A 13,929-nucleotide genomic window follows, 5' to 3' on the forward strand; every position below is an offset into this window, starting at 1 on the left:
CACAGTAATAGCTGAGGATACATTTATAAGCGACAAATCACATTCACATTTATAAATATGATAAAATATCCTACGCGAGCTACTGGTAGTTCATGAGCGACCGTTTCTAACAGATAGATAGCTCTACTTACTGTAGAATTATACATTAGGGCATTTGTGCGCCTTAGTTCACTCCTGACGCCCATCATGTCGCAGAAGTTTTTGTCGTCAGGGTTAATAACTGCGTCCATCCCGACGTAGTATCTGTCAATAATATCAGGCAACCATACGAAGAATGAATTCGCACTGTAAACAAATGTAAAGACAATAGGGTCGTCCATATATGACGCCACGTCCTAGTGGGGGCTCAGATATAATATGATAATGATTGATGGGGGTGTTGTAGAAATTTTGACGTCACAAAACCAACGAAATATTTTAAGATTACATATAAATCGACAATTAAATTTATTTATAAATTAATTTTGAAATATTTAGTGTTGAAATGTGACAGTGGGTTGGGCCCCCCCAACCCACAACAAGGGGGTTAATAATAGACCCGGTCGTAGGGCAACTGGATTGATTGCTGGAAAACCGCCACTGCATTTAAGAGTTCTAATATTTGTATTCGTTCCTTCATTCGCGCGTCCTTTATTATGTGCCGCCATATGCAACGCATGACCTGCCCGCCCTTACAGGACGTTACTGGTGACATATTAATAATGAAGCTGTTATTTAGTTAATAAATTAAAATTACAAAAAAGCTTCAAAAAACACATTCAAAATTATCTTTTCAGCATTATGGAAGATGCAGTACAAAACAATACGCAGAAAAATAAAACAGTTTAATGTTGCCATCTACTTACCATCCATATATTCCAAATGCTAGAACCAAAAACTTTAAGAGATGTGTCAAAAGAGGTGGTTTGAATAGTGGAGCTGTCTGGTCGACGACTGTCTCCCAAAAACTGAAATCTTTAGATTTCACGACCAGAATTTCATTTTCATCCAAGATCAAAGTTTTTACCTAAAAATAAAAATAATAAAATCATAGCACATTAATACTAAATCCCGCCTTTAAAGGTTAATAACCTTTTCCATGCCGTTCTAATAAATCCCGTACGAAGCCATGCAGTACACTCAAGAGACCATCCATTGAATGAAACTGTTTGTGCTTTTAAACTGCGTGCCATACTAAACTTTATTTTAATGGAAATGGTGCAAAACTAAAATCTATAATATGATGAAAAAACGCGCAATTTTCTTATATTTCATTAAATATTCTTTAATAATTTGTGCTTCCGTGCTTCATTCAATACATATTTATCAATTTAAGATATTACCCTACATTGTATTTCAGAAATATGATTTATGAATAACAAAAGCAATATGTCATAATATTTGTAATACATTTCGATGACAAAAAATAATTCTTAATGACTTCTGTCATACTTTCACTAACAAATATTTATTTAATTAGGGGAGGGGCAATTTTGGGGGCTGGTACCCGAGCGCCAGCCACCCTTGGCACGTTTTTGGTTGTCTTGATATTTATAAACATTAAATATTCTTTGCTAATCTTTATTGTCATGGTGACAATTTTTGAAATTTATCAATTCATTTTTCAAATACAGTTTATAGATCTTTTTTGTTTCTAGGATTTAAACCAGGGTATTAAAACTTTCATGCTATTCATTGTATTCGATTTTCCCTGACGCCAAAATGTAAATGGGGTGAGGAATAAATCAATCACTTTAAAATTATTACCGGAAAATCAGATTTTTTGTTTCCTGTGTTAACTGCATACATACTCTGCAAGATCTGCAATGCTTCTTCGTTTCTTCCTTGGCTCATCAAGAACTTTGGACTCTCTCTGGCTCCAAACATGGCCAGTACAGCCAATATGAACGGAAGGGCGTAGGCGATTATCATCAACCTCCAGGGTCTGTAATCTATGCCAAGAAAATCGATGGGTATCCGAAAGTCCAGCGATAAGACGCCCCATGCAATCACTGGAAATATCAAACAGAAAATTTTAAACTATTAACATGAATGTTATATTTATTTTTCGTACTTTTTTTGAAATTAATTGTGGGTTGCCTTCTGGATTAGGTTGCAGCAAGGCTTGATTCTCGAGTGTGGATAAATATGGGATTAACTTAAACACGTGTTAAATATTATTTTAATTTTAATAGTTAAGTCAAATATTTGAAGACATTCCGGACCCATATAACAAAATGCAAACATTTTACTAATTCGATACTGAAATGGGTAGTATGGGACTGTCTCCTTTTGTGTGGGATACACAAATAAGTGGGTTATCTTCTGGATGTGCCTTCTCGAGGTTGGATATGTCGAAGGTACGATTCTCGAGTGTAGATAAAACGGGATAAACTCAAACACGTGGTATAGAATATGACATTTTTTTAATAATTACGTCTGTGTCATAATATGCATTAAAGTTAGTCACGTGAACGAAATGCGCATTCATTATTTGTATAATATTTCAGAAGATTCCGTAGGCGTTATATTTTTTGGAATTTATGGTCTGAGCACCAAATCTCGGTTCAAAACTTTAGTCTATGGCGACTGGATTCAAATTTATATTTTGATAATCTTGTATGTGATATTTATATTGTATTTTTAATGGTATTAGAAACCTATCGATAAATTAAAAAATATCAATTATTAATAAATCGTATTGAATTACCTACTCGCTTCGTTGTTATGCTAAACATACAGCATAAGTATATTTATTTTATGTATTTAAATTAAGCAATTCCAATACAATTAATTCAAAAATGTTTGGTACCAGTTTCCATTACAAGGTTCCTATAAGCGCAGTAGTGAAAACTTGTTGGTCTATAAGCTCTGTAGAATGAGATCAAAACGAAAATAATTGGAAAGAGAGGTAGGCATGGCAAATTAGATAAAATGTATTTTAAATGTCAACTTACATGATGAAACGGCTGTGCTGAATACGATAATGGTGGACAGGACGGAAACCATTGAGTCCACATATTTCTTCGGCATGAACTCTCCGAAGTATGGAAATATTACTGCGTTACCGGCTGACATTCTGAAAGAATGAAAAACTTCTCGTTATAAAATATAAAAAAAAACAGATTGAAATTTGGCATACGTTAAGAATGTATTCATGTATTAAATTGTAAATGTAAAGGATTTTTGGAATTTGATCAGAGTCCAGTGCGTACTTAAGACACTAGGTCACAATTGTCTCAGGACCAGACATGACTAACCCACATTTCTTAAATATATAGTTTTTTCCTTCCAAACTACTTGGACATCAACAATTTATCAGTGCCAGATACGACTAAGCCATAATACGAATTCAGTACAACACTAGCACCTGTAAGTTGTTCTGGCAACTACGATTTTTTTTTTATTAAAACAAAAAACGACTAACCAACATTCAAAATGGCAAACAGTGAGAGTTGTGATTCATCTTTATCCGGTTATTTTTGTGATAATAGTGAAGATGGTGGAGATTTTATACCGGAACCTTCAACGTCTTCCTCGGAAGGTAATATTTTATATCCATTTTATCGTTCAATTCTTTAAATTCTTTGATTTATTAATATTTTTTAGCTTTCATATCACGATGTTGGATAGTCACTTTTGCTTCTCACAACATTTTTTTTTTAATCTTGCAATGCTTTTAAGTCATTTTTATGCTTTATTTCCAAGTGAACCACAACCTGACAAGGCTATGAACTCCATTTTCATCATCTCGGAAAAGGCATAGACGTCCTCACACCCATAAGAAAAACATAACTAAAGAAAAATTGATGAGTGGTGAAGCCCATACATCTAAATATGTACATATATGTAAACCTTTAAAAATATCTAAATGTAAGATATGATAGAGATGTTGATGTTTGTCCTGTTAAATATTTTATGCTAATTAATACATATTGTTTCCACTTTCAATAAATAATTTTATATCGGTATTGTCTGATTTTTAAAACTGGTATTTCGGTATCGAAAAATACTGGGATACCGGATAATATAATACTGGGATAAATATTGCAATCCCTATTAACAATATATTAATGTGATTTTTCTCAAAATCTGTGTATTTGTGATTGTTTGTCTTGTTATACTAAATACACAATTTATCACTACACTACTGTCTTTGGGCCTCATGGCATATTGTAGTGTTAAGAATATATATTATGTATTTATATATTTATTATAAATTTAAAATAAATTAAATAATAATTCAATATTAAGAAAAATTTTATTCATACGAAGAAAAACACGTCACAACAATCAATTAAGTGTTTATTTATCGAAAAAATTCATATAAACCACAGAACAGATTAATATGATAGAAATGTTACTCAGTTGCCTGGACCAAGGCTAAGCGAGCCGACTGTCCTCAAATATTCAAATTTCGATAAAAATACATACCTATGAATAATCCGTTTTATCTTTTAAATTAAAAATTAAAAAAAAACTTTTTAGTCTTACAATGATGATGAACAGAGCCTTAGGGCTGCAAAAACTGGCAGAGTTGGAGAAAAGCTCGATATCATAGAGCAGACGGATCCGAGAAACATGGACAGCATCAGAATTTTTTTCCTACCCCGAGTATCTGCCAGGAATCCCCAAACATATGAACTGCTTATTAAGCCTGCAGATTAAAAAACCGTTATAATATTAAATGTCATTTATTAGTATGCTCAGCAAATATGAATAATGCATGTAAGTAAAATACCACCTTTGTTGATTGTTTCACATTCGCGGTAGATTTCGACAGAATATTAAAACTTTTCAATAATATATAAATATATTATAATACTACAGAGATACACTTAGTCAAAGATATCGTATTAATTATTTGTCTGCAGAACGCAGTAATTTTACACAGCATTGTCAAAACCATATTGTCAAAAAATCGTTTTTGTAGTTGCTATGTAATAATCCTTCTGACACATATTTTCAAAATAGTCGATAAAAATTACGGTTCTAGGACAATTGGTGTGCCTAGAGCCATAACTCACATATTCCACAAATCGAGTTTTGAGATAATCGCAAAAAATGAGTGAATGAGTCGATTTACATTATTTTTTAAAAATATATATATATATGATACTCATAAGGCTGCAGACACGGTACACTATGAGAAATAGAGCCCCCTCCCTGGTTAGAAAGGCCTTGATGACACAACTCACATTATTCATTAAAAATGTATGTTATGACACAAGCAGTCAACTTTGTCAACGATTTTCACATGGTTTAAAGTGACTTTTAATAGCCAACTCTTTTTCTATAATATATACCTTTAGAATCACTTGGTATATTTAACTGAAAAATGACAAGGGGGGACATGCTCGGCGTAGGTCAAAATGGAGCTTTTGTTCTATTTTCAAAGCATGATCCTGGACATACCTTAAACGTTGGAGATAATCTATTAATATAATTTTGAAGCCTTATTATCATTTATATTTATTTTAAACATTTGATGACTGCATAAAGTGTTTTTAATACATACAATAGTGTTCTTTTAAACCTCTCGCTCTGATGTTTTGGAATATAGTCATATTTCAGTACATAAATGTGCAGTGGTGTTAAGATTTTTTACATTTATTAATTTTTAAACACATTTATAAAACCATCAGTATAATTTATATTGAGATTATTATAGTGAAATATTTACGATAAAAAAATATATTGATAATCTAACTAAATTTGACAAGAATTGGGCATTTTATTATTCAAAAATGGGCAAGATTAACACATTTGAAGATAATTCTAAAGATACTGATTATAAGCTATGTCTTTGACCATTCAAGTGTGATAAACATCCTACGAATAATGATTGCTTTATAATAATTATTGACCTAAGAATAAGGTAGTGTTTTTTTGAAATACACCATTTCTTTTGGCATTCCCCAGTGGTTAAGCTACAACATACGGCAGTAGCCGTAAATTGACAAACTATAATTGAAGTAGGGAGTAAAATGATGTTAATGCGCGTGTTTGAACATGTACTGTTTAAAAAAAAATCGGTTAGGTACATGTTCGAACGCGTTCATGTTTCCCTCAAACAAACCCTGCTCATGTGTATGATTTCGTACTAAAACTATTGAACCTCACGCCTGTGTAGTATAATAATATTGTCAGTATGGCCTTTGCAGATATGCTACATAACCGAAACCTAAATTATATTAATTCCACACAAAAGGCAGTTAATCTTACCAATAAATGGTATTGCTCCGACCCACCCCTTCTGTGTGAGAGTGAGTGAGAGATCACATTGTGATGCTGGTAGTATGTAACTGAATCCAATTGTTTCTAAGACGATCGCCATTCCGATAAATCCGCATAATGCTGTCATGTATCCATTGTATTTTCCGAAACCTGCAAAAAACAACGTGTTATATTTTAAAAAAATAGCCCAGGGATATGGTCATAGACCAAAACTGGGAGCAATGTTACAACTATCTTCCATGCGCATAGGCGAGGCCATGCCGGGACAGTGACATCAAACGTCTAGCCAAAATTAATTTTGAAGTGCGACATTTTGGTGTTATAACTGTGTCCAATGGTGCGTGAAATTTGTTGTGACACCAGCTGTTTTTTTTTTCAAACTAATAAATCGCTTTCAAGCCGTGTTTGGGGGTATATTTAATTACATGTGTTTTGTGAATTCCAACAAAATCACATTGACATTCGACATGTTGCAGTACGACGAGGCTTGCCGCCTCGCACATCAAAACTCATCTCGTTTGCAACGTGTCTAATACGTTGATGTGACGTCATTGTTATTCACAAAACACACGTTGACAAATGGAGCTCCGCCGATTGGTTGAATGCGAATTTTTAGTTTGAAAAATATATCTACTGTTGCAATCGACAAGTTGTATCGTACAATGTTTCAACGTATCAAAATATATATACGTTTCGAAGGTTACGTGCGACTGTCCATAGGTAGATGTGCGCGGTCTTCATATGCAACACTGGATTGACGTTCTTGGCAGATTTGATTTATGGCTGTGTGGCAGACAAGGCGAGTTTAGACGTCAGAGGCGGCTAAGTGTGTTATGCAGACAGTAGCAGTTAGTTTACTTAATCAGGCCGAGTCTTAGGGGTATTGAGCCACTTAACGTAAAACAAAAAATGTATGGAACGAAAGATAAGAAAAGGTTTATAATTATTTATAATGGCAATAGAGATGGGCAAACTATCAACTTCTATAGCGATGCTGACAGGCTCTATATGGATTAACCACATATAATGCGGAGAGTGTTGTCTTTGCTCATCATGTGTATGCCATTGTGTTTACAATTAAGTGAATATATAACACAACTATCTATAACAGAAGCTTTGGCATAAAATCTATGTTATAAGAAACTGCTGTAAAATAAATAAGGGTATCCTTTGACGTAGTTGCATATTGTACAATAAATGACAGTAGTATGTGACGCAAGATGGCAACAAAAGAAACGAGTTTTTTAGACATATTATATTGAATCGTCATAGCATAATATATATATTTAACCAATGTATATTTAAAACAATACATTCTTTCTCACTTATAATAATAATTATTTTCAAGATGTTTTTTATTACATTTAATTCGTTTTCGATTTAAGGCGTTTATAGTTTTAGAAGAAGATTGTTAGATAGATACCTTAATACCTATCTATTATAATTACGATTTACTTGGAAAAAATAAAGAAAACACATCGAAAAAAATTCAAAAGAATTTGTATAGGTATATTATTTTGAAAACAATTGAAATGCGTTGGATATTCATAATATTATTATAAATAAAAAATATATTAAACAGTCATAGTGAAATCTTGCACAATTATGTTGTTTTAAAAATAATAAAAATGCTGTTTTTACAATAATATGAAACTGTTTATTGAATTGAAGTAGTAAATTGATAAAAATATACATTTAAGAACTTTTTAAGTCCTTTTTAGATTTTTTTTTTTTGTCGAATTACATGGCATTTTTTTACTATTGTGAAAAATGTACTGTCTTTAATAGAGTTTATAGATAAACTCATATATATATAAGGAAATCGTGGGGCATATGGTAAAGATATATTCATACTAAGCCCCTTAAAAAAAGGAAATTTCTCGACTCTAATGAAAAAATTTAATTTACACTTCTTTGAAAATTTTATATAAAATACATATCCGATGTGATTGTATTTCTAATTTACTTACATACCTACCTTCTTCCGTCTTTCCCTTGTAGTCTGGTGATTTTTACTACGTTTTTTTTTTAAGTTTTTTTTTATTAAGATATGAATTGATCTCACGGTTAACTGTGATACGGCCAACTGCATTCGTACAATTTTTCGGACACGGTCATTCATACCCGTATGTAACTTATCCCTGTATTAATAGGCATGCGGCTTCTCCGGATCTCTTCATATAATATTCCTATATTCACACACTTGGTCTGCGAATTCCTGCTACTTAACGCAACGTATTGTGGTTTATGCGTACAACGGCACTAACTGAAGAATAGTGGCAATGGACAGGAACACCGCCATCTTTAGATTAATAAAGCTGAGCATAACTTTTTGCACAAGCAACGAGTGGTCCACTTTCCAGCTGTCAAAATCAGATCCCAAATTGCTTGACATATTGATTCGACCTTTCTCGTTTCAAATTGAATTATAAATAATTCTCACATCAAATATATTAACTATCTGTGCTATTTATAAATAATATACATTCGTGTTATTCATCAGCTGTCAAAGTCAGACTAGTTCTTCACACAAAAACCGATGGTAATATCGATTTCCAAAAAAATATGTAGCATTGATCAATGCATTACATTTGTAGAAGGTGTATTAATGCTATTGTATTATGTATCATTTAACTCATATATAAGTGAACACGAGAGACGCGTCAGTATGAGCACTCTATAGACAATGACAGGTCATCCATCGACAACAACGGGAGGGGAGGAAAGGTAGGACCAGTCGTGAATGTATCGGCTTTCTCTTCAGTCTGCAATGACAGGAATCAATAGAGTTTTCATAGAGGAAGATAAACCATGCTAAATAAATGCAGAAATGAAATCAAGATTTACCTATAAGTGTATATGCTTCCCGTGATCTCATATGCGTGTGAAACAGGAACCCTAAGTAAAAGAGAGATCCAGAAACTTAGAGTAGCACAACGTGGTATGGAGAGGTGCATGCTGGGCATAACGCGAAAGGACAAAAAGAGGAATGAGTGGATAAGGAAGCAGGCAAGGGTATGCGATGTAATAGAGTTTATTAAAAGCCTTAAATAAAGATGGGCTGGATACATAGCTCGAAGAAGAGACAATGGTTGGACAAATTTAGTCATCCAGTGGTATCCAAGAAGTACAAAACGTCCAAGGTAGACGTAGAGGCCGCTGGATCGATGAAATGATAAAGTTCTGCGGAAGTACGTGGCAACGTAATGCACAGGACCAAGAGAAGTGGGAGCATCTTGAAGAGGCTTTCATCCAGCAGTGGATAGATTCAGGCTGATGATGATGATGATATATCTGTTTTAATTACCTGTGAGATTTAGGGCATCTTCAAATCTATATGTCGATGAAATTTCCAACTGTCCACTTATCGTTTGTATTGGTTTTTCTGCCATCTTGCTTCGTGATGATATGTAACTGTAAAAAAAGCATCAAAATTATTATATGTAATAGTAGGGTTTTTATTTATCACACATGGTGGAGGGAAAGGGCATTCAGTAACAGAATTACGAAACATGTAAACAAATACAATTTATTAAAAACATATTGTGCTTTATTATTCAAGATTCAAGACGTATCTAAATGAGTATCCGGAAATCTGTACGTAAACAGTTCACCGCAGGACAGTTATTCGTACGCCGCAGTACGTGAAGCATGAGTTCGTGTAACATTTAATCAAATGACGAGTTCTTCGTTAAACATTTCACCGTGGAGTATATTTTTGTACGTATGCTACAACATGTGGCGAATTTTATGAGGTTACTAGTATAGGCTAGGTTAGGTTAGGGTTAATTTAATTGGAATAGTACTATTTGCAAACTATCGCCGCATTTTGTAAGATACGTACAAATGTATTCCACGGTGAAATGTTCAATGAAGAACTCGTCATTTGATAAAAGTTATACGAACTCATGTTTCACATACTGCGGCGCACGAATAAGTGTCCCACGATGAACTGCATACCTACAATTTACATGTAACCATCTAAATGCAATAAACATGAGATTTTTTTTAAAATTAAAAATGTCAAAACCCTTTATAACTAACGCTTTTATGGATAACCCGGATTTACTATCGATGTATCTTTTTTAACATTATGTAAATTGTTTAACTTCATTTTATGAATGCTTACTAAGCAGGATAATTTATGGTAATGAACATTTTATTATAATTAAGTTCATTATTTATTAAACAACCACCATTCGTATTTGCTATGATAAAAATAGAATAAAATCAGTAATATGTAGGTACCTACTTATTTATCGTTTGTTTTATTTCCTATTGCATTATTTTTTAATGCTAGATTCATGACGTTATTAATTTTTGTTCATCACGAAATATAAATGTATCAAATTTACTTAACGATGTCTTTGCAATTTTTAAATAATTTAGAGCGTCGGTTCCCAACATTTTCCGAATCACGACTAGAACCGTCAAAAAATGTATCGAAACTTTTATTTCAATACCGATACCAGCCTATTCTGTACACAAGGCTGCTATCAACGGCTATCTAGGGTAATTTATCATATTTATGTATTGAGGCGGTTAATTGTTACACTAAGTTTACCGTCAGAACTGTCAAAAAGTGCTATGTTTTAATAGCACCTCTCTTGGCTGTGTTATCCTTTAGAGAGAGATATTCAGTTTTGACAGTATACACGGCTAACTTATTGTAACAATTATAATACCACAATACATAAATATGATAAATTACCCTCGATAGCAGCCTTGTGGATATAATAGATGCACTGGTATCAATACTTTTCCTTTCAACATGACGGCCCTAGTGGCGACCTCTTTTCAGAATAGTCAAGTAACCTAAGATCTCTACCATATTTACACTATATCCATTTTTAATAGGGAAATAAACACTATAAAAATATCCATAAACATATTAAATGATGATGTATTTATCATTGCACATTCTCTCATTTAAAATTTTGTTTCTCAATCTTTTTCGTGTAGCGGACTCTTGAAAATTTTTGTTAAACCTCGCGGAACCTCGACATAACTGACTAAGAAAATAAAATTACAAAATACACTCAAAATTCTACCTCCTACTAAGTATTTAGTGATAATCCGTATGAAAACATGGCGACGCAGGCAAAAATGTCACCAACGCGAAATCTACTCTAAATATATATATTAATTGCGTTCCTCCCTTAATGTTGTGCACTGTTAAAATGTTACGCCCCGAACTATGGGAATTTTTAATATTTTTTATTAATTATTAGATATCTAAATAGGTAGTTATTAATTTTGAAAAAAAAAATGAAAATATATGTCATTAATTTATTGCTTACAGTTTGGATGCACGATTTATATTAACACTATCCAAAACTAATGGGATTGAAAAAAGGTATAACCAAATATGCTTTGCTACCTGTAACGCTAATGTTAATGGATTGATGATTTATATATTTTTTCAAGACTGTTTACTTACTCATTTACGACAATATATTTTCTGTAAATTTTGACCCTTATTTATTTATTTAAGAAAACCAAACATTGCGGACATAACAAGTCAAAATTCAGGACGTTTACAACATGAGATTTAAATTATAACAAATATTACTCTCACAAGAGAGAAAAAAATGATAATGGTAATAAAAACATAAACAATTATATACAATATAATAAAGTTTCAAAAACAAAATGCAAAGTAACATCATTGAAAATGTCCATGTCTTTAGGGAGCGCATTTACTAGTCTTGTACCCCTCGCTAATGATGCCTGACTGCGGCTTGACTCAAGGAAACAGCTGTCCTGATCCAGAATAGGTCATGTTGACATGGTTTACTAGTATGTAGAGTTGGGTTTCGGGAATTTCCCGACGGGAATTCTCGAGAGATTTTCGAGATTTTCATTCCCGAATCTCGACAATTGAAATTTTTAACATTTCGGGAAATCCCGGATCTCGAGAATCTTTTCTCGGGATTCGGGATTTCTTTATTATCAAAAAAATCAGGGCATTAACACAATTAAGCCACGTCGACTCAAAATGAGCGCAACTTTTGTAACATCGGGGAATTTTGTATCTCAAAAGCGTATGCGATTGTCAGACGCAGCGATTGACAGTATGTGTTATTTAAAATCCTATTTTAATAAAAAATGTTTTGACTTATTTTTGTTTTATTACTTCTATTTTGTTTGTATTCTTACATAAATTATAAAAATCATATTTTTTTTGGAATTTGTCTGTTTTTACACTGAATTTAGGATTTTTATAGGTTTTTTTTAATTTCCCGATAACTCGAGAATTCTTTTCTGGAAATCCCGAATCTCGAGAACTCAAAATTTCATCATTTGGGGAAATCCCGATTGATTAAAAAAAAACAGGCCCACATACGTGCAAAATGTGGTTACATGACAAAACAGAACAGTGACAAAACAGAACAACGATAAATATAACTATGACGTTTCAGGAAAAATACAAATTTAATATTGAAATTGTCCTATCTCTATTATATTGATAGATTTTTAATAGCACAAATTTTCAATACGCCATAATAAATCAAATAATATACCTAATTTCTGCATTCCTAATCGCTAGATAGCCTCAAATAAACGGGACTTTGCCGGCAAGCTTAGGATATCTCATCTTAATCAATATAATATGTTCAAAATGATTGGGTGACTAGGTACAACGAAATAATTACCTAACCTAACCTAACCTAAATAGATTCCACAAAAATTGATGTCTCATTTTTCTTCTGGCTGTTCTGTTTTATCATGTTCCGTTTTGTTCGGTTACCCAAAATGTGCATGAGAACAAGGGCGAAGGCCTCTATAAAGATATTCTCCCGGCCGACTGCTTTCCGAAAAACATTAAAAATTTCATAAAACAATAAATCATAATACACAGAAATGCACCGAATGTAAAACATCCGTTAAAGCCTGAATAATTCACAGAAATTATATTTTTCACGCATTTTAAATAAAAATATTTCGGGTATTTCTTTATATAATATTATATAAATGTATTATTTTGCCACAGCCATTGTGGCCCTCGTAGTCCAGTGCGTGAGGCACTGTTTCGCGCTAGGTTCGATTCCCGGTGAGGTCACAATATCTATGCGATTTTCTCAAAGCCTCGGTGACTGTGATTGCTTCACTTATATTATTAATTATACCATAGTAGAACCTCGATATAACGGACTAATGCGGGTGATGGAGTATCCGTTAAAGCCGAAAGTCCGTTATATAAAACACAAACAAAATCCAGTTTATTCATCTTCCGATGATATATCCAGACACAGCCATTGTGGAGTGACGCTAATGTTAGATGTCGACGCGAAAACTTTCGGTTATCATGATTTAAGATCTGAACATGTAGTTATAACATTAACATGATGTTTTTAACAATTTTCACATTTGACCGGATATAACGTACGTTCTAACTGTACTGTCATTGGGCCTCATGGCCTGAGGTAGCGTTAAAAATAATATAATATTACAGTTTCTAGCGGTGGAGGCAGGCCGTTAAGATCCGACATAAATAGTGCACACTATACTTGTCTGTGATACTTTATTTTCATTGAACTATGAATAAAATCTGCAGATGGTGATGGTTAGTTTTTAAAATTAAATTATACCCAGCCTAAACCAAACCATAATACTTAAGGTATGCTATGGGTGATCTGGCAAAATATCGCACACTTTTTCTGTCATACGCATTGATATACTATATACTAGATGAGGAGTTCCCATACAAGT

At 33.0% G+C, this 13,929-nt stretch overlaps 1 protein-coding gene across 2 annotated transcripts in view; it reads right to left on the bottom strand.

Annotated features, from left to right (window-relative positions):
• LOC147073335 (synaptic vesicle glycoprotein 2B-like) overlaps nucleotides 1–13,929 on the bottom strand; it is a 42,152-nt gene that overhangs the window by 5,166 nt on the left and 23,057 nt on the right. For both annotated transcript variants that reach the window (XM_085945229.1, XM_085945230.1), the window contains exons 2-8: nucleotides 9,524–9,630; nucleotides 6,205–6,366; nucleotides 4,474–4,636; nucleotides 2,937–3,058; nucleotides 1,747–1,991; nucleotides 846–1,006; nucleotides 132–285 (exon numbers count right to left, since the gene is read on the bottom strand). In XM_085945229.1, coding sequence (XP_085801355.1) covers nucleotides 132–285; nucleotides 846–1,006; nucleotides 1,747–1,991; nucleotides 2,937–3,058; nucleotides 4,474–4,636; nucleotides 6,205–6,366; nucleotides 9,524–9,608 — 1,092 coding nt within the window. In that variant the 5' untranslated portion in view covers nucleotides 9,609–9,630. The remainder of the gene's footprint in view (nucleotides 1–131; nucleotides 286–845; nucleotides 1,007–1,746; nucleotides 1,992–2,936; nucleotides 3,059–4,473; nucleotides 4,637–6,204; nucleotides 6,367–9,523; nucleotides 9,631–13,929) is intronic.

The sequence above is a fragment of the Rhyacophila brunnea genome, unplaced genomic scaffold (genome assembly GCF_057557595.1).
Source record: "Rhyacophila brunnea isolate RB1 unplaced genomic scaffold, BYU_Rbru_1.0 scaffold_18, whole genome shotgun sequence".
NCBI lineage: Eukaryota > Metazoa > Arthropoda > Insecta > Trichoptera > Rhyacophilidae > Rhyacophila > Rhyacophila brunnea.